The sequence below is a fragment of the Bubalus bubalis genome, chromosome 18 (assembly GCF_019923935.1).
Source record: "Bubalus bubalis isolate 160015118507 breed Murrah chromosome 18, NDDB_SH_1, whole genome shotgun sequence".
In the NCBI taxonomy this organism is placed as follows: domain Eukaryota; kingdom Metazoa; phylum Chordata; class Mammalia; order Artiodactyla; family Bovidae; genus Bubalus; species Bubalus bubalis.
The window spans coordinates 52,940,932-52,962,064 of NC_059174.1; the positions used below are offsets into that span (position 1 = coordinate 52,940,932).

General features: G+C 52.0%; 1 protein-coding gene across 1 annotated transcript in view; it reads right to left on the minus strand.

Moving 5' to 3' along the window:
- NOVA2 (NOVA alternative splicing regulator 2) overlaps window positions 1-18,947 on the minus strand; it is a 29,161-nt gene extending 10,214 nt beyond the window's left edge. Inside the window, exons 1-3 of the mRNA XM_006067479.4 lie at window positions 18,765-18,947; window positions 8,091-8,234; window positions 2,806-2,972 (exon numbers count right to left, since the gene is read on the minus strand). Of these exons, the coding sequence (XP_006067541.2) occupies window positions 2,806-2,972; window positions 8,091-8,234; window positions 18,765-18,849 (396 nt within the window). The 5' untranslated portion in view covers window positions 18,850-18,947. The remainder of the gene's footprint in view (window positions 1-2,805; window positions 2,973-8,090; window positions 8,235-18,764) is intronic.
- Window positions 18,948-21,133: the final 2,186 nt, after the last annotated feature.

Genomic DNA, 21,133 nt, shown 5'->3' on the forward strand with positions numbered 1-21,133 from the left:
TTGTAAGTGTCTCAGAGCCAGAAGGACCTCAGAGACCATCTGCCTCAGATGTTTGCAAGTCTGGAGATTTAAAAACAACAGTAACAATAACAGCAGCAGCAGCAGCAGCAGCAGCCACTAATAACTGTATAAAGTAGGTACTATTATTAGCACATTTTATAGATTGGGTGGCTCAGATGGTAAAGAATCTGCCCACAATGCAGAAGGCCCAGGTTTGATCCCTGGGTCGGGAAGATCTCCTGGAGAAGGAAATGACAACCCACTCCAGGATTCTTGCTTGGGAAATCCCATGGACAGAGGAGCCCGGTGGGTTATGGTCCATGGGGTCGCAAAAACTCAGATACAGCTGAGTGACTAACACATAGATTGGGAAAGGGAGGCACAGAGAAGTTAAGTAAATTGCTTAAGGTCACACAGATAGTGACTAGTAAAGCCAGGATCTGATCTCAGGCCAGAGTTCAAGTTCAGATTCCCAGGACTTCTCCCCAGAAATTTGGATTCAGTGGTCCCAGGCTGGGACTCAGGCATCTGTGTTTTAACCTAGATGATTCAGATACCAGCCAGGGCTGAGAACCACCCATCTAACCCAGAGGTGGCAAACTGGTGGTGCTCAGGCCACAGCCAGCCCATAGCCACAGAGTGTTTTAAAAACTGAGCCAACCTTGAAAAATCAGTTGATTTCAGATATGTTTGACTTCATTTGAAAAATGTAGAAGATGTTATAGGAAAACTCAAACAAACTTTTGAGTCAACCCAATAATGCTCCATCCTCATTCCCAAAGGGTAAGAATCAAGTGGAGCTGAGCAGAAACTACCCACTTTAGGGATACCATGATACCTCTATGATAAGGGTACATCCTCAGTCCTTTATGTTCCCTTTCTGAATTCTGGAAGCACTTCAATTTATAATCCCCAGTTTGACCCTGCTTCCCCACTGTAAAGAAAGGGAAGCTGAGCATACATAACGGAAGAAGACACAGGGCAACACAGCAAGTCCAAGGCAAAAAGGGAACAGACTTGCCTCCTGACTCAAAAATCTCATAGTAACAACAATAGCAAACATTTTTGGATAATTGCTTTTCAAACATTAATAAACACTAGCCACTACCCTTAAATAGGTACCATTATGAATCTCATTTTACATGGAGAAATCAAGTCACTTGCTCAAGGTCCTGCAGGTAGGAACTATCAGAATAGAATTCAACTCAACATCTGACTCCAGAGTCTGAACCTTTAGCCATTATCTCTTTCATTCTTTGAAGCCCCTGCGTAACAAGGCAGAGGAAAAAATCCTGGTTCTATAACTGTTAGACTCCACTATTTCAGAGTTCCTGTGGCTTAGGGAGTGGAGTAAGACGCTCAGGTGCTAATGATGCTGACCCCATTTTCCCTGCAACATGTACAAACTTTTGATGAACCCTGAGCCCCTAGCGGCCACGACCAAGCCGGAGAGAAGAGGCAGTACCTTTGCTTCCTTGCAAACTGTGGGGAAGCTGTGGCCTGCTGGTGGGAAGGGATTTAGGAAAGGGCCGGCTGGGAGCGAGGGGCGGAGTTGCTTCAGCACCAAGGACAGCAGCCGCGCTCCAAGCCTCAAACTCGCAGGTTTTGGGGGGATCGCTCTGATCCGCAGTATTCTACTAGGGTTTACTGCCCACCGTTTCCCCACGAACCCGTAGAAACTCAGACCCGTGGTCTTTCCCATCTCAGGGTAATAGGATTTCCCAGGAATCCCAGATTCCTTTTACCGAGGCTCTCTCTCTTATCTTTGCTTCCAGGCAGACGTCTGTTCAGGAACCCTCACAAGTGGCCTGTCCGCCTGCTCAGGGCTTCTGCCCTTTTGCATTGTGTGCACACGTATACGGGAGTGGAGAGAGGGAGAGCAAATGGGGAGTTTACCGCAGCCAACCCCGAGCTCTGCTTCTGCTCGGCCCCCTACCCAGTCAGGGCCATGTTGCCAGGGGCTTTACAGGAAGCCCAGCTGCCCAGTGTGCACAGTCCCACGAGGCCCAGGAAGCAATTGATCCACTCTTGCCACATCCCTATGCCACGGCTTCTGATAATGCAGGCAACCGAAAGGCTCTGCCCTCCTTCCATCCCTCCTCAAGAGGGCTGTGTAGGAAAAAGACCTGCCTCCTCGCTTCCTAAGCAAACACCATTTTCCCAAAATGGTGGCTAAACTCCTATCCAGTAGCTATGAACAGAGCGGGTACTAGTGCTGAGTTGCCTATGGGTGGGGTGGTTACTTCTGGTGAGAACAGGAAGTGGGAAGCAGGTGGTTTTGAGAGACAATGGGATGAGGTGGAAGAGAGAAGGGGATCTGGTGAATCCTAGGAGGGAGGGATAAATAAGGGGCTCTCGGTCAGATTCTCCCAGACCTTCATTCTCCCTCTGAATCAAATCACTCCAATAAGAGGTCTGGCATCCTTAGGCTCTCTTTATGAACCACTACCGTGTATTTGATTGATAAATGTTTTTTAGCTATTATGCCATTGAAGCAGGCTTCCCAGGTGGCTCAGTGGTAAAGAATCGGCCTGCCAAATAGGACATGCAGGTTCAATCCCTGGAGCGGGAAGATCCCTGGAGAAGAAATGGCAACTCACTCCGATATTCTTGCCTGGGAAATCTCCTGGACAGAGGAGCCTGACGGGCTACAGTCCATGGGGTTGCAAAGAATTGGACAGGACTTCACAGCCAGAACACCACCACCATGCCATTGAACCCTCATCGCAATCTGGTTACATGGAAGAAGTGCTTTCTCTCAAATCCCACCGGCTTTACGAAAACCCAGCCTCTATCCCTGCTAACCTGTTTGGCTCTGTCAGGATTCATTGTGGTTTGGGGTTGAAGGATATTGACCACCTCAGGCTTGGTCATCGCTTGTGGGATTTCTCGGACCTTCTCAGCAATAAAGCTGTGCACAGCATTCAAGGCCTCTGCTGTGCCCTGTACCAGGCATACTCTCTCTGTGGTTCCTGTTGAGCAAGGAAGAGAGGGGTCACACTCATCAGAAGGAGAGTGAGTGGAATTCCTGTTTTATTATCTTCACTTCCTCTCCCTCCCTTAAAACAAACCCAGGGAATGGAAGAATGATGCTTAAGTGCTTTGCTATGCCCACAACAGCCCTGGGCAAGGGAGACAGGGCTCAGCTGCCTCTTCCCAGTCCTTGCTGGCTCTCGGTTGCTTTGGCAACCATTCACTCACTGCCCCCCCCTCCACCTTCTAGAAGCCGAGAGCTCAGGCCTGCAACGGTTGCCACAGTAACTGGAACCCCCTTATCGGTGTGGCTGGCCGGGTCCTCAGCCCACCCCCAGGGGGATGAGGGACGAGGCCCCGTTGCCTTGGCAACCCCTGAAAGCCTGCAGCGACGGCCTCTGGGCTTTTGGAGAGGATGGGGAAGGGCTGGGGGATGGGGGAGACAGCAGAGAGGCCTGAGTGCCTGCCTGGACCCACCAGATGGAGGGCTGAGGGGTGGGGGAGGGCAAGGGTGGGGAGAGGGGAGAGCAGAGTGGGTCAAAGACAACTCATGGAAGAGTGGAGATGGAGATGCAGAAAGGACGGCAGGGTGCCTCTGCTGGCGATTCTCCAGATATTTGTGGCGGTTCTGACCTGGGCATCCTTGGGGTGTGTGTGTGTGTGTGTGTGTGTACTGGGATGGGTAGCAGAGAGAAGAGGTGCTAATTCTAGGTGATGGTGGGATATATATGTATGAGAGAGAGACTCTGGGTGACACTGACCAATGCAAATACATCTGTGAGGCTGTTTGGGTGCGTGGTGCGTGTGTGTATGTGCCTGTATTTTCTTGGGCAGGACTGGCTCAAATATCTGTGTATGTGTGTAAAAGAAAGAGCAGGAGAGACCAGGATACAAACAGACTGCATGACATAGTGATTTCAGTAAAGACGTTTGTGTGGGGGGGAAAGACTTTGGATGTTGCTGTGACGTTCAAGGTTATGTACACTATTTATAAGACTGAGCTGGGTGTGCACGAGGGTTTGAGAGTAAGAAACAAAGAATCCAAGGAAGTGGCATTGACGTTGTACGATAAATGCATAGCACTTGGAGATTGTATGACAGTGCGCCTGTGTGTGTGTGTGTGTGTTAACGTAAGGGAAAAAGATATCCGGACACCTCTGGGTGTTCAAAAGACTACCTGGACAAATGGTGTGTGGACTGCAAATGTATGTGCAAAGGCGCATGTACAAGTAACAGGCAAGACACTGTGAATGATGAGGGTGAACATGAGGAAGAGAAAGAAACCGACAGGCAGACCCAGGTGTCAGTATGTAAGAATTGATATTTGGAGAATTCATGTATTTGTGTGTGTGTGTGTGAGGGTCTGAATTACAGCCAGACAAAGAATACTCCACCAGGACTGGCTGGGGTGAAGCTGTGAGTGCCTGGATGACACAGGCAAGCTAGGTGTGGTGTGTGTGTCTCCCTGGGAAGGACTCCTTTTGCAGGACCAGTTAGCTCCCTGGATCTAAATTGGGTCCTGAGTGCACCAGGCTCCATGTGCCTGCGTGTCTGGGACACTTGGGGGTGAGTGTCCAGTGTCCTGTGGGTATACCAGTGCAGCACGCTGGTGTTACACCCCGATCCCTCGCTTGCCGTCGCTCAGCCTGGCATGCCAGTCTCGCCATGTGTCTGGGTGTCCCCGTCCTGGGTCACTGGTGTAGCTGACATCCTCCATGTCCTCTGGGCCGCTGTTCCTCACTCTTACTCCCCTCCACCCCAGAACAATGGCTTGGTCTGAGCCAAGCGTGAGTCAGCGCATAGGCTGCCTCCGTCTGGGTGTAAATAGGAAAGGGTGTGGGTCAGGGTGGGAACTTGGGGGGTGGGGTGGCCCCAGGGAGAGCCTGGCTGAAGTGGCCCGGCTCTCCATCTCTGTGAGGCTTCCTTCCAGCTCAGGGAGTCTGTGATCTCACACCCCCTTGTAGTTCTTAACCAGGATCCACAGGGGCTTTGGGGGACTCAGTTAAACCCTGAAAGAATACCTAATAATAACAGCTGGTGCTTACATAACACCAATTGCCAGGCATCATTCTAAGCACTTTATATGTATGTATGTATATATATATATATATATATATATATATATATTTGTTCACTTTAATATATGAGGCAGGTGATATTATTATTCTTGATTTATTGCTAAGGACATTAAGGCACCTGGGTTTTGTCCAAATTCATTCAGCCAGTAGTGAAAAATCAGGGTTTTGAACCCATGGGTCTGGCTTCAGAGTCTGGGCTTTTAAACATTAAGCCACCCGGTGCTAAACTTGGTGTGAGTGGAGTGTGTGCGTGTGTCTGTGTTGGAGGGAGGCATACAATGATTGCAATTTTGCTTTGTATTTTTGATGGTAAAAAAGAATACGTAAGATGTTAAACTCAGCTGCAAAGATGTGATAAATCAATACATTAAAAAAAAAAAGTGTCTGTATCTGTTTTTCTTCTGGGGTTAGGGTCCAGGGCTTCAGGCAGCTGTTTAAAATCTGAAGGAATTTTAGAATCAGGAGAGGTCTGGGTAAGCTACACAGAAGACTGCGCGGCTTGGGGCAGGTACCTGCTTCCTTCAGGGTCTAAGTTTCTCCATGTATGACTCGGAAGACTTGAATCTGGAGCTTGGGGGTTCCTGTACCAAGGAGGGGGCACCCTTCGTGTGTTCCGCCCCCCGTTTTGGGTTAAGGGCCACACAGATTTTTGTTTCATGGAGTAGATACATAAGTGCAGACATACATGTGCGTGTGCGTGTGTGTGTGTGTGAGCTAACTAGGCCCAGAGGACCCTTTCAATTTCTCCATTGTCATTTCTCACCTGCCACACTGAACAACTAACCCCCACCCCGCAGTCTTTGAACATGCTCTTTCATCTCCCCTCATCACACTTTACTGCTCTTTACCTAGCCCACTCTTTTATTATTCTGGCTTCCTCCTCCAGGAAGCCCTTCCTGATCATCTCAGTCTGGGTCAGGTGCTCTGTCTGGGCTCTCTCCATTTGGGCTTCCCCAGTCCCAGCCCTGACCACCCTAAGTCATGATTGGTATTCAGTTTATCTTCCCTACTGGGATGTGAGATCCATGAGGGCTAAGCTGGGGTGTCTCAGTCACTACTGTGTCCCCATCTCTGTCTGGCATGGGACTGGCCTGGAGAAGATGCTCAGAGAATATGAATGAATGGAAAGTATCAGCCAGAAGCAGAGAAACACATGCGAGAGCAGTAGCATCTCCATGTCCTACGTTCCTCTGGGTCCTGGGAAGTCCCAGGGATTGGACTGGGATGTAGGGCTATTCCTGCATCTCTGAGCCAGGAGCCAGCACATGCTGTACGATCTGCAAGTTCCCAATGGGGGTGGGGGGTGGGGAGCAGGACTGGCTGCATGTCCAGGGGCTGGAGAGAGATGCTTAGCTCACGGTGCTTGTTTGAACAGTGTCTGGCCCAGGAGCGAGTCAATGACTGGCCCATCCTTTGGGGTTCTCAGCTGCCTAGCCAATGGGGCATGTCACTGCGTTGGGAGGGGATGATGTGTGTTATGTCACAGAATGAGATCCAGGGGCAAGGAACCAAGTGTCCTTGGATGGGTGTCCTAAGCAGAGGTCTCATCCGTACCTTGTGGGCTAGAAGGGTAAGGGGAAAACTGGGCCAGGGTGGAAGAGAAAAGGGGGTTGTGCCAGGTTCCCTGGACTGTTCTCTAAACCTCTTGCCAAAGCTGCTTAGTGAGATGGGAGGCAGAGGGCGGGGTGGAGAGAGGAGAGAGAGAGACAGGGAGAGAGAATATGAAATTGTCCTGACCCTGGGCTTCAGCTCTGGTGTTTGACCTAAAAAATCCATGGGGATTAAGGATGAACTAGAACCAGCGCTGGACCAAAGATGCAATTCAGGGGACCTTGCCTGGATTCCTAGATGTTGAAGCTCAGGCATTGGTCTTGGGAGAGAATTATGAAGGGGGTGAGAGATATTGAAGGGGATTAGTGAGAGGGGAGGGGCTTGGACAATTTATGATTGGAGGAAGGGAGATAGAGCTGGAGAAGAGGCAGAAAATGGGCTGATTGTGGAGAGAGAGGAAAAAAGAAACGAGGAAGCTGAGACTTAGGAGAAAAAGAGGACTGTAAGGGGAGAGATGGGCAAGCAGGTGTGAAAGAAATGAGGAGCAACCCCCTGCAGAGAATGAACCCATTGAGGGGTGCAACTAAATACTGGTTGAATGGGTGACTGGAAACGATAGCTGGAGAAGAAAAAGTGAGACTAAGAGGTAGAGGAAAAGGAAAATATGGGGAGAGAGATGGGAAGACAGAAAGGGAAGGGAAGAGGAGGTGACAGAAAGGGAAAAGCAGAGACAGACAGACCGGCTGGGCGGCTAAGAGAACAGAGATGGGGGACCTCCAAAGGGAACCAGAGAGACCGAAGAGAAACAGGGCATGGGGAGACAGAGAGAAGCCGATGGGAGTGGAGACTCAGGGAACAAGAGAGGAGAAAGTCAGAAACAGAATGGGAAAGGGACTGCCCTGGCGGCCCAGTGGTCAAGACCCTGTGCTTCCAAAGCAGAAGGCGCGGCTTCCACCTGTGGTTGGGGAACTAAGATCCCACATGCCGTGTGGCTCAGCCAATGGGCAAGAAAGAAAGATGACAGAGACAGAATGAGAGACATGGAAAGAACCACACAGATGGAGAATCAGTGTGACTCAGATCGGGTGAGATGGGGTGACAGAGAAATCCAAAGGGAAAGACTAAGGGTCTGTGTAACACGGATGGCTGACCCCCCAAGCCTTGAGGGACACCCCAACACCTGCCTCCTTGGCCACCCCCCCCCAGCTCCTCCAACAGACCCAACGGGGCAGGTGTGTGGGAATGGGTACATCTGCCACATCATGCAAATGAGTCATGAATATGCAGCAGTCCATTGTCTTGCCCTGCCCCCACCCCCATCTGCTCAGGCCTGGCCCCTGGGGCCCAGGGCTGCTCAGTCCCCTTAGGGGGAGGAGGAGAGGCCCCCTACCACTTTCACTGCCCCTAGGGGAGCCTTCCCCACTCCTGGAGGGCCCAGATGAGAGGGATGGGAGGCCGGAGCAAGCGTGCCCCGGGGTTGGGGCTCACCCGGATAGAAGTCTTTGGACTTGGAGAGCTTGATGGTGGCTCCCGTCTCCTTCTGCAGCTGCACGATGGTCTGCCCACCCTTGCCGATGATAGAGCCCGCAGCGTAGCTGGGGATCAGCACCTTCAGGAAGTATTCACCTTCCTCTGCAGGGGCACACAGCAGGGAGGGGAGTCAGGAGAGAGGGGTCTTCACCTTTGGATAGTACCTCCTGGGAGGCACTGGTATGGGCTGGGCTAGAAAACCCGCTGTGATCACAGTAACATATAGGAGCAAGGACTCAAGAGAACAGCAATAGGGAAATAATACACGTAATGATCCTCATTCACTCATTCATTCATTCATTCCACCAAGAATTCCTGAGCACCTGCTCTGTGCTTGGCACTATTCTAGAGAAACAGCCATGAAGAAAACAGACAAAGATCCCTGATTTCGCAAATAAGGTCAAAAGAGTTTTAGTGATTCAGCCAAGAGCACACAGTTACATTCTTCTAGAGCAGGGGAGACAAGACAGTGCATTTCATGTTGTCGGATGGCGGTAAGTACCAAGGAAACAAAAAGAGGCAGGAAAGAGGATGGGGAGTGTAGGTGCTGGACTGTCAGATCCGGTGGCTAGGAAAGCCCATCCCAAGGATACAGCATTCTTTGTCGAACAGACACTTCCATAGTACCTAATACATACTAGACTCTGTTCCGAGTAATTTACAAATATCATTTTCACACTGATGCTAAGAGGGAGGTACTTAAAAAAAAAAACAACAAAAAACAAACATTCCAGAGACAAGGAAACAAAGATGAAGGGATTTCTCCCACTCACACAGCTAGTAGATGGTGTCACATATGTGCTCAGTCGCTTCAGTTGTGTCCGACTCTTTGCGACCCCGTGGACTGTAGCCTGCCAGGCTCCTCTGTCCATGGGATTCTCCAGGCATGAATACTGGAGTGGGTTGCCATTTCCTTCTCCAGGGGATCTTCCCAACCCAGGGATCGAACCCACATCTCTTGCATCTCCTGCACCAGCAGGCGGATTCATTACCACTAGCAACATCTGGGTACCCATCAGGTACCGCCTGGGTAGTGCCACCTGGGAAGTGGTAGAGCTGAAATCCGAATCCCACCTGGCTCCAGAGTCCCTGCTCTGAACCATTAAAATACATTGTCTCCCGTCTGTGGAGGAGGGAACAGACCAGAACCACGTGGCCATGTGGCGGAAGGGCAAGTGCAAAGGCCCTGGGGTGAGGGTGTGCCTGGGCTGTGAGGGTGAGATGTCTAGTGTGGCTGGGGCTGAGTGAGACAGGACAGTGGGAGGAAATGAGGGCTGAGAGAGGTGGGGATGGTGGTGGGGTGTTCAAGCTTGTGGACCAAGGTGGTTTTTCTTCCAGGTGAGATGGGAGCTTCGGGAAGGCTCTGAGCAGAGGAGCTCATCATTCAGTTGTGTCCGACTCTTTCGTGACTCCGTGGACCATAGCCCATCAGGCTCCTCTGTCCATGGGATTTTCTAGGCAAGAGTACTGGAGTGGGTTGCCATTTTCTTCTCCAGGCAATCTTCCCGACCCAGGGATCAAACCCGTGTCTCCTGCAAGTCTCCTGCATTGCAGGCAGATTCTTTACCGCTGAGCCACCAGGGAAGCCCCATGTGTGATGTCTTAGGTTTTAAAAAGATCCCCCTGAGGCCCATGAGTGGAGCAGACTGTGACAAGCACAGGTGGAAGACCCCAGTAAAGAGGCAACTGCAATAGTCCAGGCAGGAGGTGACGGTGGTCTGACTGGTGGAAGCAATGAGGCGGGAGCGGAGCAGAAGGCTGGACTCTGGAGAGGCTCTGGCACTCATTACTGACCTGGTGCTGTGTTGAGAGCTTTGCCAGCTTGATCTCACCCATTCCTCACAACTCCCAGTGAGGTAGGGAAAATGCGCTCCATTTTATTTTATTTTATTAATTTTTCCATTGCAACATGTGCTTTGTTGCTCAGTCATGTCCGACTCTTTGCAACCCCATGAAGCCCGCCAGGCTCCTCGGTCCATGGGGAGTCTCCAGGCAAGAATACTGGAGTGGGTTGCCATACCCTCCTCCAGGGAATCTTTCCAACCCAGGGATCAAACCCAGGTCTACCACAGTGCAGGCAGATTCTTTACTGTCTGAGCCACCAGGGAAGCCCAAGAACACTGGAGTGGGTAGCCTATCCCTTCTCCAGGAGATCTTTCCAACCCAGGAATCTGAATCGGACTGGGGTCTCCTGCATTGCAGGCAGATTCTTTACCAGCTGAGCTACCAGGGAAGCTCCCTCATTGCAACATAGTTTATATATATGTTGTTGTTTAGTCACTAAGTGGAGTCCGACTCTTTGTGACCCCATGGACTGAAGCCTGCCAGGCTCCTCTGTCCATGGCATATCCCAGGCAAGAATACTGGAGTGTGTTGCCATTTCCTTCTCTATTATTTTTTTTATTATTATGTTTTACTTATTTTTTATTTTTATGTTTTGATATGGGCCATTTTTTAAGGTCTTCATAGAATTTGTTACAATACTGTTTCCGCTTTAAGTTTTGTTTTTTCCCTGTTTTAGCTCTCCAACCAGGGATTGAACCCACAGCCCCTCCATTAGAAGGCTAATTCTTAACCACTGGACCGCCAGGGAAGTCCCCTCCATTTTTACATAAGGGGAAACGAAGGAACAGAGGGGCACAAAGAAGTTAAGGTACCAGCCCAAGGGCACCAAGACAGTTTCTGGGTTGAGATTCAAATGCAATTCTGATTCATTCTTGGTCCACCCATGCTTAACACTCTTCCCTGCTGGCAGCTGAAGACCAGTATGCACCAGGACAGTCTCCAAGACCTTGAGGTGGGAGGCGGCACCAAGAGTCCTTAATAAGGCTTTGGTCATTCTTTGTTATGAACCAATTTTCTTGGTCATGTGCAAAGCGCTTTGTTAATGCAGTCTCAAGGCAACGGCCTAACCTCTGCAATCTTCTAATCAAACTGTTGCCCCCGTGTCCTCCCAGGGAAAAAGTCAGGAACCTTCTGAGTCTGATTTGTGATTTGGCCCCGCCCTGTTTTCCAGCTTCACATCCTTATCTTTCTCCTGGCACACTAGATCCACCTTCCTTTTTGCTCCTCAAACTTCCCTTCTCCCTCCCACCTCAGCGCCTTTGCACATTCTCTTTGCCTAGAACTCTGCTCCCCCAGGTGGCTCAGTGGTAAAGAATCTACCTGCCAGTGCAGGAGGCACGGGAGACACGGGTTTGTCCCTGGGTTGGGAAGATTCCCTGGAGGAGGAAATGGCAACCCGCTACAGTATTCTTGTCTGAAGAATTCCATGGACAGAGGAGACTGGTGGGCTACAGTCCACAGGGTCACAAAGAATGCCCCTCCCCCAATGAATTCCTTTTGTGCTTCAGGTCTCCCCTCAAATGTCCCATCTTGGAACTTTCCCTGGAACCCTAGGGAGGGGATGGATCTCTGTTTCACACCTTCAGAAGGATGTACCATGGTCCAGTGTGGGCCACGTCACTGAAGCTCTTCCTCATGTCCAGGGACTCACAAAGCACCCAGCCCATAGTAGGCATATAATAAACCTTGCGAAGGGCTTCCCTGTTGGCATGAGTGGTAAAGAATCTGCTGCCAATGCAGGAGATGCAAGAGACACAGGTTCAATCTCTGGGTCAGGAAGACCCCCTGGAAGAGGAAACGACACCCCACTACAGTATTCTTGCCTGGAAAATTTCATGGGTAGAGGAGCCTGGTGCGCTACACTCCACAGGGCTGCAAAGAGTGAGATGCGACTGAGCAACTGAGCTCACACAAATCCTGGGAAAGAGAAGGGACAAGCCAGGCCATTTGGTTTCCGAAGCTTAAGGTCTCAGAACATCATCCCCCAGTGGCTTTCAACTTTTAAGCAAAGGAAATGTAGTTTCAACATCTCCAGTGAAACTCCAACATCCAGAGCAGATAAAAGAGAAACTGCTCTGTTAGAAGCCTGGGGCAGTGTCCTGGGGGCTGGGAGCCCTGCCCATCTCCACTTGGTCCCTTAAGATTGAAAGTTCTGGGTTCCCCGGCAATTCCCTGGTGGTCCACTGGTTAGGACTCTCTATTTCCACTGAAAGGGGCACGGGTTTGATCCTTGGTCTGGGAAATAAGAACCTGTGCATTGTTGCACGGCATGACCAAAAAAAAAAAAAGGAGAAAGAAAATTCTGGGTTCCCTGCCATGTGAACACGGAGCCACAGGGGCGAGGGGCTAGATGTGGCTTTTCAGGCAAGGGAAGGAGGTCCAGAATTAAGGGGTTTCCTTTAGCCCAAGGCAATCCTCTTAAATGTGCCTAATCAGATCATTAAGCCTATTAGGTAATTAGCCCCCCAGGGTGCCTCTCCATCCATCTTCCTAAGCACCCCCCCAACAAATGACTTCCTTCCCTGAGCTCACAGAGGTGGCCCCTTGCCTGCTCTGCCCCTCAACCTGACACAGAGATGGGGCCGGTTCTCCATCTTTGGCAGGTTTAGAAGCACGGGGAGGGTTTCTCACAAGAACTCCATCCTCTTTCCTTCTTTGATTTCATTCCCCATCTTTTCTCCAACCAAGGCCACTTCCTCAGCTTCCCTCTTGAAGGCTGTTCTGCAGAAAACTGGGGACACCCTCACTCCCCTCGCTCACACTTCCTCAGGTTTCATCTGAGAAGCTCTAAATGAAATGACAGAAACAGCCCTCGACTGAGCGCGGACTTCTGTCACTGACGGGTGGTGTGGCCTTGGGTGAGTCACCTCACCTCTTTGGGCCTCTGTTTTTTCATCTCTAAAATGGGGACAGGATAGCGCTGTCTTCTGGGGTTAACTGTCATTCATTCGATGCTCATTCGTGGAGTACTTAGGATGGTCTCAGGCATGTAGACCACTTTAGAAATGTCAGGTGTCATCATCAGCATAATCATCACTTTCACTATCACCTATTTCATGAACACAGGCGAAGCTCGTATCACAGAGTCTGGCGCACACTAAGTGCTGTATCAATGCAGAAATGCGCCTCGAAGGTTTGGGGTTTTGTTAGAAAATAGGAGGATGGGGGGATACCACTTCCTTCATCACCTCTCCTCAGGCTTCTCCCTGCTTTTTGGAGGAGGAATGTGTTCTCATTGATAAGAAACCAGGCTCTGCTTCCACTCACCTTCCAGCATCTACCTCTCTTTCTGAATTGTTGCATTCCTCTGTACTATTATTTCCTTGCTTTTTCTCTCCCTCCCTTCTTTTCTCCCTCCCTCCCTCCAACAAATCCTTCCTGAGCATCCACTACGTGCCAGGCCTTGTTTTAGATCCTGGGGACATAGCAGAGAACAAGACAGACAGTCCATGCCTTTTAAGTCCATTCCCTCTTAAAATGTAAATGCATCTATTTAAAGAGGACATTGAAAAAAATTATTGCTAATAGAGTTTGAAGGACTGGTTATATTTTTTTCCTCCCAAAGCACATTCATCTAAACCCAAAATGATTCCCCCGAAAAAGTCTGTCCATGGAATCCCTGCTTAAACCACCTTGTGGGTGCCTGGTGGTCCCTATATCAGACTAGTGGAAGTTTGGAGGCCCCTCCTCAGAGGTCAGGGTCCTACAGAGAGTGACCAGCCGAGACCTCCCACCTGTAGAAGCTCAGAATTCTAAGGTCCTGGAGTCCCCATGGCAGCCCACAGTCTGCTCTACTGCTCTTCAGATTCTTCTTCATTTCCCATCGTGGGATGCTCACCTCCTCCAGGAAGGAGCCAGGCTTCTATCTGCCAGCCTGCCTCGAAGCAAAGGGCAGACACGAGATGTCAGCTGAACCCGGAAGCCCCCAGATCTCACATATCCCACCCTGTTTGAACCACCAAGGTTCTGCCTGTGAAAAAGTTCTTTCTACTGAAGCAAAATGCCAGAACTTTCCACCCACCCACCCTTCCCCAACCCCCTTAAGCTTTTCCCTTGGGGTCCAGATAGTTGCTCCCTCTACACAGGACGGCAACTAAAGATGCCAATTTCAGCTCTCCTGGTTCCCCTCTGCTGCAGTTTCAATATTTCCACCTTGGGATCGGGCTGTCTTTCCTTCTTCTAGTCATTCTGGGTTTCTGGTCTCCTCCACTCCCATGTCCCTGATCCTCAGGAAAGCTTATAAAGGCTTCCAACAAGGAACCAATACTCCTCTACCTCCATAAATAATGTTGACTTACCCAAGAGATTTGGGGTGCTATGTATGGGGAGAGTGGCCCTCTTTTTCTGTATTTTTTTGGCTGTGTTGTATGGCTTATAGGATCTTAGTCCCCTGACCAGGGATTGAACCCGCGCCCTTGGCAGTGAAAGCACAGATTCCTAACCACTGGACCACCAGGGAATTCCCAAGAGTGGCACTTTTTACTCAGCATTGACGCTTAAAGATGGTTTGGGTGCAGGACAGGGCTGTTCACTACACAGGTAGGACAGAAGTGAATGTGGCAGAGGTGGGGTTTTTGGTGACCGTGTTTTGGGGGAACCAAAGTAGGGGTGTTGTACTCATGGTACCTGCTCTTGTGTGGGGGTAGGGGTGGAAGTATCAATGTGTTCTGTGAGGTCTGAGGAGGCTGGGGTGGGATGCTGATATTGTCACTGGGAGTGTGTGAGGAAAAGCTGGTGGTGGAAAAGATGCCAGGGTGTGGTCGGTACCACTGAGGAGGGGCGGGACATTGGTGAATGATGGTGCTGCCCGTCCTTGCGAGAGATATAATACAACCAAGACATGCTTCTGAAGGGATGAGCTGCTGAGAGGTGCGATGCTGTCTTTGAGCTGCGACACTCTCTCCGACAGCGAGATGGACGGGGTGTGATTTCCTTTGGGCAAATCACCAGTGGATGGTGAATCAGGAACGTGACATTCTCCAGAGCAGTAATAATAATAACGATGGCTATTGTTTATTGAGAGCTTACTCAATCTGCCAGATTGAGTATCTGCCAGACCTGATACTGTGTATCAGGCATCTTGCTGAATTCACACAACAGCACTGAACCCACATACACAATCTCACTGAACCCACATGACAGCCTGGAGTGGTGGAGGTGGATATTATAGTTCCCATTTTCCAGATGAAGAGACTGAAGCTCGGAGCAGTGAAAGAATGTGCCCAAGGGTCACACACCAAGCACATGGCAGTGACGAGAGGAACCCAGGAGGCTCTCACTCTAGGGCTAGTAACCTTGGTGATAACTGTGTTAAAGATCGAGGATCTCAGGAGCAAGGCCTGGCTGGTGTCAGCTATGACTGGGGTGTGAGGTCTGTGTGCGTGTGTATGGGGGAGTTGATGTTTCTGTAAATGTAGGGGTGACGGGGATGGGAATACAGTCAGGTGTATAGGGGGCAGTCCAATGGCGCCTTAAGAATTATCATCTGTGGGACTTCTCTGGTGGTCCAGTGGTTAGGGTTCCGTGCTTTCACTGGCAGAGCCTGAGTTCGATCCCTGGTTAGGGAACCAAGATCCCACATGCCTCATGGTATGGCCAAAAAAAAAAAAAAAAAAGAGTTATCGTCTGTACTCAAGGGGGACATTCTTTGTTACTGTGCCACCAGACCAAGACTATGTTTCTCTGGTGAATTCCCAACTGGAGCCTCCACTCAGTCTCCTCGTTCACGCCTGCCTGTCCGTAGTGCCCAGAAGCCGCTTTTAACAGCCACCATCTCCTCTACAAGCCCTTAAGCTGGCCCTGTGGGCAGGAGTTCAGTCTGCTGGGACTTACTGTGAAAGTTTCTTACCCCCGAGCCTCAGTTTCCTTGACGGAAAATGGGGTTCACTATAGTGTCTACTCATCCAATGGACCCAGCCTCCCGAGTTCAAATACCGGCTCTGCCTCTTATTCACTAACCTTGGGCAAGTTAATTAACCTCTCTGTGCCTCAATGTGTCACCTATAAGATGGGTAACAGAATTGTAAGGATTATTAAATGATTGAGTGCCAAGTGTTTTCCATAATACTTCTGATGTACTGTGGCGCCATAAATGTCATTGTTACAATTTACTATTATCATCATCAGATCATAGAGTGTTAGGAGAATTAAATGAAATACTGCATGTAAGGTATTAAGCAATAAAATTGGTAGCTACTATCATCATTCTGATTATTTTTATTTCCCCATTTGGCAGATGGTAACACTGAAGCTCAGAAAAGGAGTGAGGTTGACCCAGCACCCCACAGACATGAAAGAATTATTGGAAGGAGCCTTCGATTTTGAGATGAAAAGTCCTGGACACTTGCCCAGCTCTGCCCCTGAGCATTTCTGTAAACGGAGGACCGTCCTTTCGTATCTCCTGGCCTCAGTTTCCCCTGGGCCAACAGACGGGAGGTGGACGAGTCGGGAGGACAGGGTCTCTAAGGGTTCATCTGTTTCCCCCCTGCTGGAGGAGGGCTGAGCACATGGGAACCGGGCAGCCCAGGGTTGGAGAGATCCCAGTTCCCCCACTTATGAGCTGTGTGACTTCAGGCAAGTGGCTTCATTTTGCTGAGCCTCAGTTTTCCTCATCTGAAAAAGCAGCTCAAATCATCTCCCCTGAGGATTGCATTGGGAGATTACTCCATGTTTCAGAGCCTGAGTCGTAGTAGGTGCCAAACGCTAGGACTTCACCGTCCTTGGCAGCATCACTGTTAAATGGTGCCGTTTTGCTCTGACTGCTCAGATTTTGAACATCTCAGCCCCTTTAAGAGAAAATAGGGATGAGATCTCTTCCCTCCCCCCAGCAGGGGTGGGGCTGGACCACCGGACTGGGCTCAGGACTGACCGCCTGGGTCCCCAGACCCTCTCCAGGACTGGGAATGGCAGTGAGGCAGGAAGGAGGCAAGGAAGTGGCCGGGACACATTCATGCGTGTGCTGGGGGTGGGGGAGCAGGAAGAAGGACAGGAAACTCCCTCCCACCCCTCCCCCAACTTCCCTTTCCTCCAATTTCTGCTGGACACCCTCAAAGGCAGCCAGGGGTTCCCCGATTCCTATCTCACCTGGACAGGGTTGGCAGGGGGCTGGGATGGGAAGAAGAGATTCAGCTCCCCGTCATCCAAGGAGAGGAGGTGGGAGGTCCCCACCGCACCCATTAAAAGAGTTGCACTCTGCCCCAGGCCACCCCTTTCCCATCCAGAGGAAGAGGCCAGAGGAAGCGTTAAGATTTTGGCCAAGGTGACCGCTGGGAGGGGCATGTCTGCTCTGGGGTCTCCCTCCTTCCAGGGAGTTAATGGGCTGAGCTCTCTGAGTCCCCTGACAAACCCTACCCCACGGGCAGACATACACCTAGAGTTTCCAGCTCGGCTTTTATTCTCTGGTCCACATACCTCTTCACACACACGCTGTGAGGGTCCCTCTTGTCTTCTAAACACACCCTTAATGTGTTGTCAAACATTCAGCCATCACGCACATACACACACACTCTCCCTTGTCATACGTACAGAGAATCATCCCCACACCAACCATTTCACACACAACCCCTTGTTACACATATACACACACTCAGGTGTCACACACAGACCTTCCCTTTTCACACCCCTTAGGTGTCACATGCACACGTTCCTGCTCCCTGTCACATGGGCCCCCATCCTTCCCTCTCCTTGTTACACACCCTCCTGAATTTCACCCAGCCTCTCCCCCGTCATACACCCACCTTCCCTGTTGCACACACCCCCTCTGATGTCACCGTTGCACACCTCCATGTGTCACACCCAGCCACAGCCTCTCTGGAGTCACACCCACACTCTTTTCTTGTCATATACCCTCACCAGCTTCTCCTGGTCCCACCCCACCCGGGACACTCCTGTGTCACACACACTGAACTGCCTTCTTCTCATCCACAAGGCCTCTCATGGCTCATACCCAGAGCCGGCCCATTCGGCAGCCCACACACACCCCCTTGCATGTCACACAGACCCTCTCACTCATGTGTCACACTCTTCCACAGTCCCCTCTGGGGTGACATGCACACACTTGTCACACATACCCTTCCGAGGGTCTCAAATATGAAGCCCAGCCCCTTTCATTTCTTACACACACAAACACACACACACACCCTTCTTCCTGTCATATCCATGATCCCTAATGTCACACATCCAGGCCTTACAGGGCTCACACGTATACACATGAACACACACACACACCTGTCCCGACCACACATTCTCTCACTGAGCTTTCCACACCCACCCTTTCCCCCATGTCACCCAACACACCCACCCAGCTTGTCCCCAGCACAATCCCGCCCGTGGCCCACACATGCCTCCCTCGGGCGCAACCCTGGCTCAGGACATCCCCAGGGAGGCTCCGGGTCCACAGGCCTCCTCAGCTCCTTCCCCTCCCCCCGCCAGGACACGCCAGCTTGGGAACACCCCTGCCCCGAAACGGTCACATCACACACCCCTCAAGGACACAGAGACACCCGCTCGGAGGGACCCACGCCCCCCATCCTTTGCGCGCCCCCAAGGACACTTACCACCCCCTCCCCCTCAGACCCTCTCATCGCAGACAAAGCTCCCGGGCCCCGGGCCCGCGGCGAGAGGGGGAAGGGGGCCGGTTCCCTCCCCAACTCCCCTCTCCTTTCCAGTCTAGGGAGGGGCGCCCTTCCCCTCCCCTGAGCCCTTGCACCTGCCGTTTGCGGGGGAGGGCGGTGGAGAAAGGCGAGGCCCCCGCCCGTTCCCCCGCGCCGAACCGCGGCCCCTTCTCACCTCCCGTGTTGCTGCGCTTGGTGCAGACCACCTCGGGGGGCGTTTCGAGGGGCCTCTTGCGGGAATCCGGGGCCTCGGGCTCCATGGGGGGGGCCTGGGGCGGCGGCTGCTGCTGCTGCGGCGGCTGCGGCGGCGACGGCGGCGGCTGCTGGGGAGGCTGGGGCTGCGGCGGCGGCGGCGGCGGGGGCGGCGGCGGCTGCGGGGCCGCGGAGGCCGTGAAGAGGCCGTGCACCGCGCCGGCGGCCATCATCCTCATGGGGGGGGGGGCGGGGGAACGGGGGAGGGGGAGGGGAGGGGATGTGGGAGGGGGAGGGGGCGGCGGCGGCGGGATGGGGGAGGGGGAACCCCGGAGAGGGGAGGAGGGAGGGAGCTGGTTCTGGGGGGCTGACAGAGCCCGGAGAGCGGATGTGAGCGGGACGGGAGGGAAAAGGGGGTCTCGGAGAGGACCCAGAGAGAACTGAGGGGTGGGGTCTGTCGCAAGATCACAGAGGCCGGGGACTGGCCACGCCACTGGAGGGGACGGGACCCCCTTCTTTGCTCCCCGGGCAGAGGGCCGAGCCCCCCAGACCCTGCCCGGGGCGGGGGGCCGGAGGAACGGGGCCGGAGGTAGGAGGCGGAGGCGGCCGCTAGTGGGGACCCGGGGGGCGGCGAGCGCGGGCGGCAGCGGCGGCTGGGCTGGCGGTGGTTGCTGGCCCGAGCATCTTCTTCCCGGAGACTCCCACAGCGGCCTGGCCCCGCCCACCCGCGCAAGGTCACGCCCATGCAGGTCAGGGCCACGCCCTTCGGCGCCCCATTGGTCTGCCCTTGAAGCCTGAACCACGCCCCCTGGGTTGACCACGCCCCTCCCCTCAGGCACAAGAGGGACCAGGCTACAATAAGGACCCTGAGCTCCTCCGCAAGTTCCCCACCCCTCGCCGTAATGAGCGTTTATTGAGCACTTACCGTGTGCCAGGTCCGGTTCTCAGTAAGCACGTCACAAACATTTAACCTTACAGCAACCCACTCTGTGAGGTATTCCTGTTATCTCCATTTTACTGATGAGGAAACTGAGCCTCAGTCACCGGACATCACTTGGTCGCGATAAGAAAGCCTGCTTCATATGTCTCCCCCCCTGACAGCAGGAAATTGTTTCTCAAATCTTTCTTCTCTCACTTGACGAATCAACAAAGTTAACTGCAAGGGCTCAGGGAATTGAGTCAATGGACACCTGACTCAAAACATGGAGCGCTGATCCTAGTACCCAGCTGACAGTTCAGTCGGTAGCACTTAACAAACCTTCCAAATGCCAGGCACTGTCCCCAACACTGGGATACAACAGGGAACGAAACAGTTTTGGCCCTTAAAGAGTAAGTATTACTATACATGGCATTAAGAAAACCTGATTTTCAGATGACAAGATGGAGGCCCAGGAACTTGGAGTGTGTCTTGTCCAAGGGCACACAGGTAGATAGAGGGAAAACTGGGATTAAAGCACAGGACAAGCTTAATTTCAGAGCCCAAAGTCACTGTAAGTAGGGGGCCCTTCCTGAGAATGGATCATTGCTAGTATTCGATTATGTCTGATACATGAAGATTTTCTTCTTCCTGGATTTCTGGTCTCCAAGGATTCTTTTTTCTTCCTAGGTCAGCCAGAGGCAAGATTTGGCTCAGAGGGGGCTTGAATGGGGGTAACTGTGGCATCTGGGGGCCTCCTCCTTCTGCTCCGTCCCACTCCTGTCCCTCCTCTTCCACGCTCTCAGGTCCCCAGGATGAGATGGGGAAGGTAGCAGATGGCCTGGGGTGGATGGGGTGGCCGCCCATCTGTCCCCTCCCCCTGCATTGTCCCCAGAGCCAAGGGGGATGGGAGGGGGTCGTGGTCCATTGCAGTCTGGATCCTCCCCTTCCATCTTCTTGGAGGGAGCTGAGGAGCTGGTTGCCATGGAGACAGGGAAGAGGCAGGGGGATGCAGGGAGATACTGGGGTCAGGCAGAGATCCACACTTTCGACCCTTCAGGCCACATATACTCACATCACACAGGTATATATACCCCAACATCCATGGAGTCAGATGTGAAGTTCCCCCCAACACAGAGTCACACGGGGCCCCTCTGCAGACACACAGGTGCACACTCAATAGTTTGACACAGGCACACTGATATATGAAGACTCACAGGAGATAGGCATACACTAGCGCACTGACACACAGATGCCCATAATACATAATGTGCATTCACTCGTGTGGACCCAAAGCCACACCACAGGCTCTCATGCACAAAAAGATACATATCTAATATCTGAGTGTGTCCCCGGTGCCCCTGTTCAGAGCCAAAACAACTCCACACTTGGCCACACACACACTGAGAAGTTACAAGTATATGATCAAAACCACA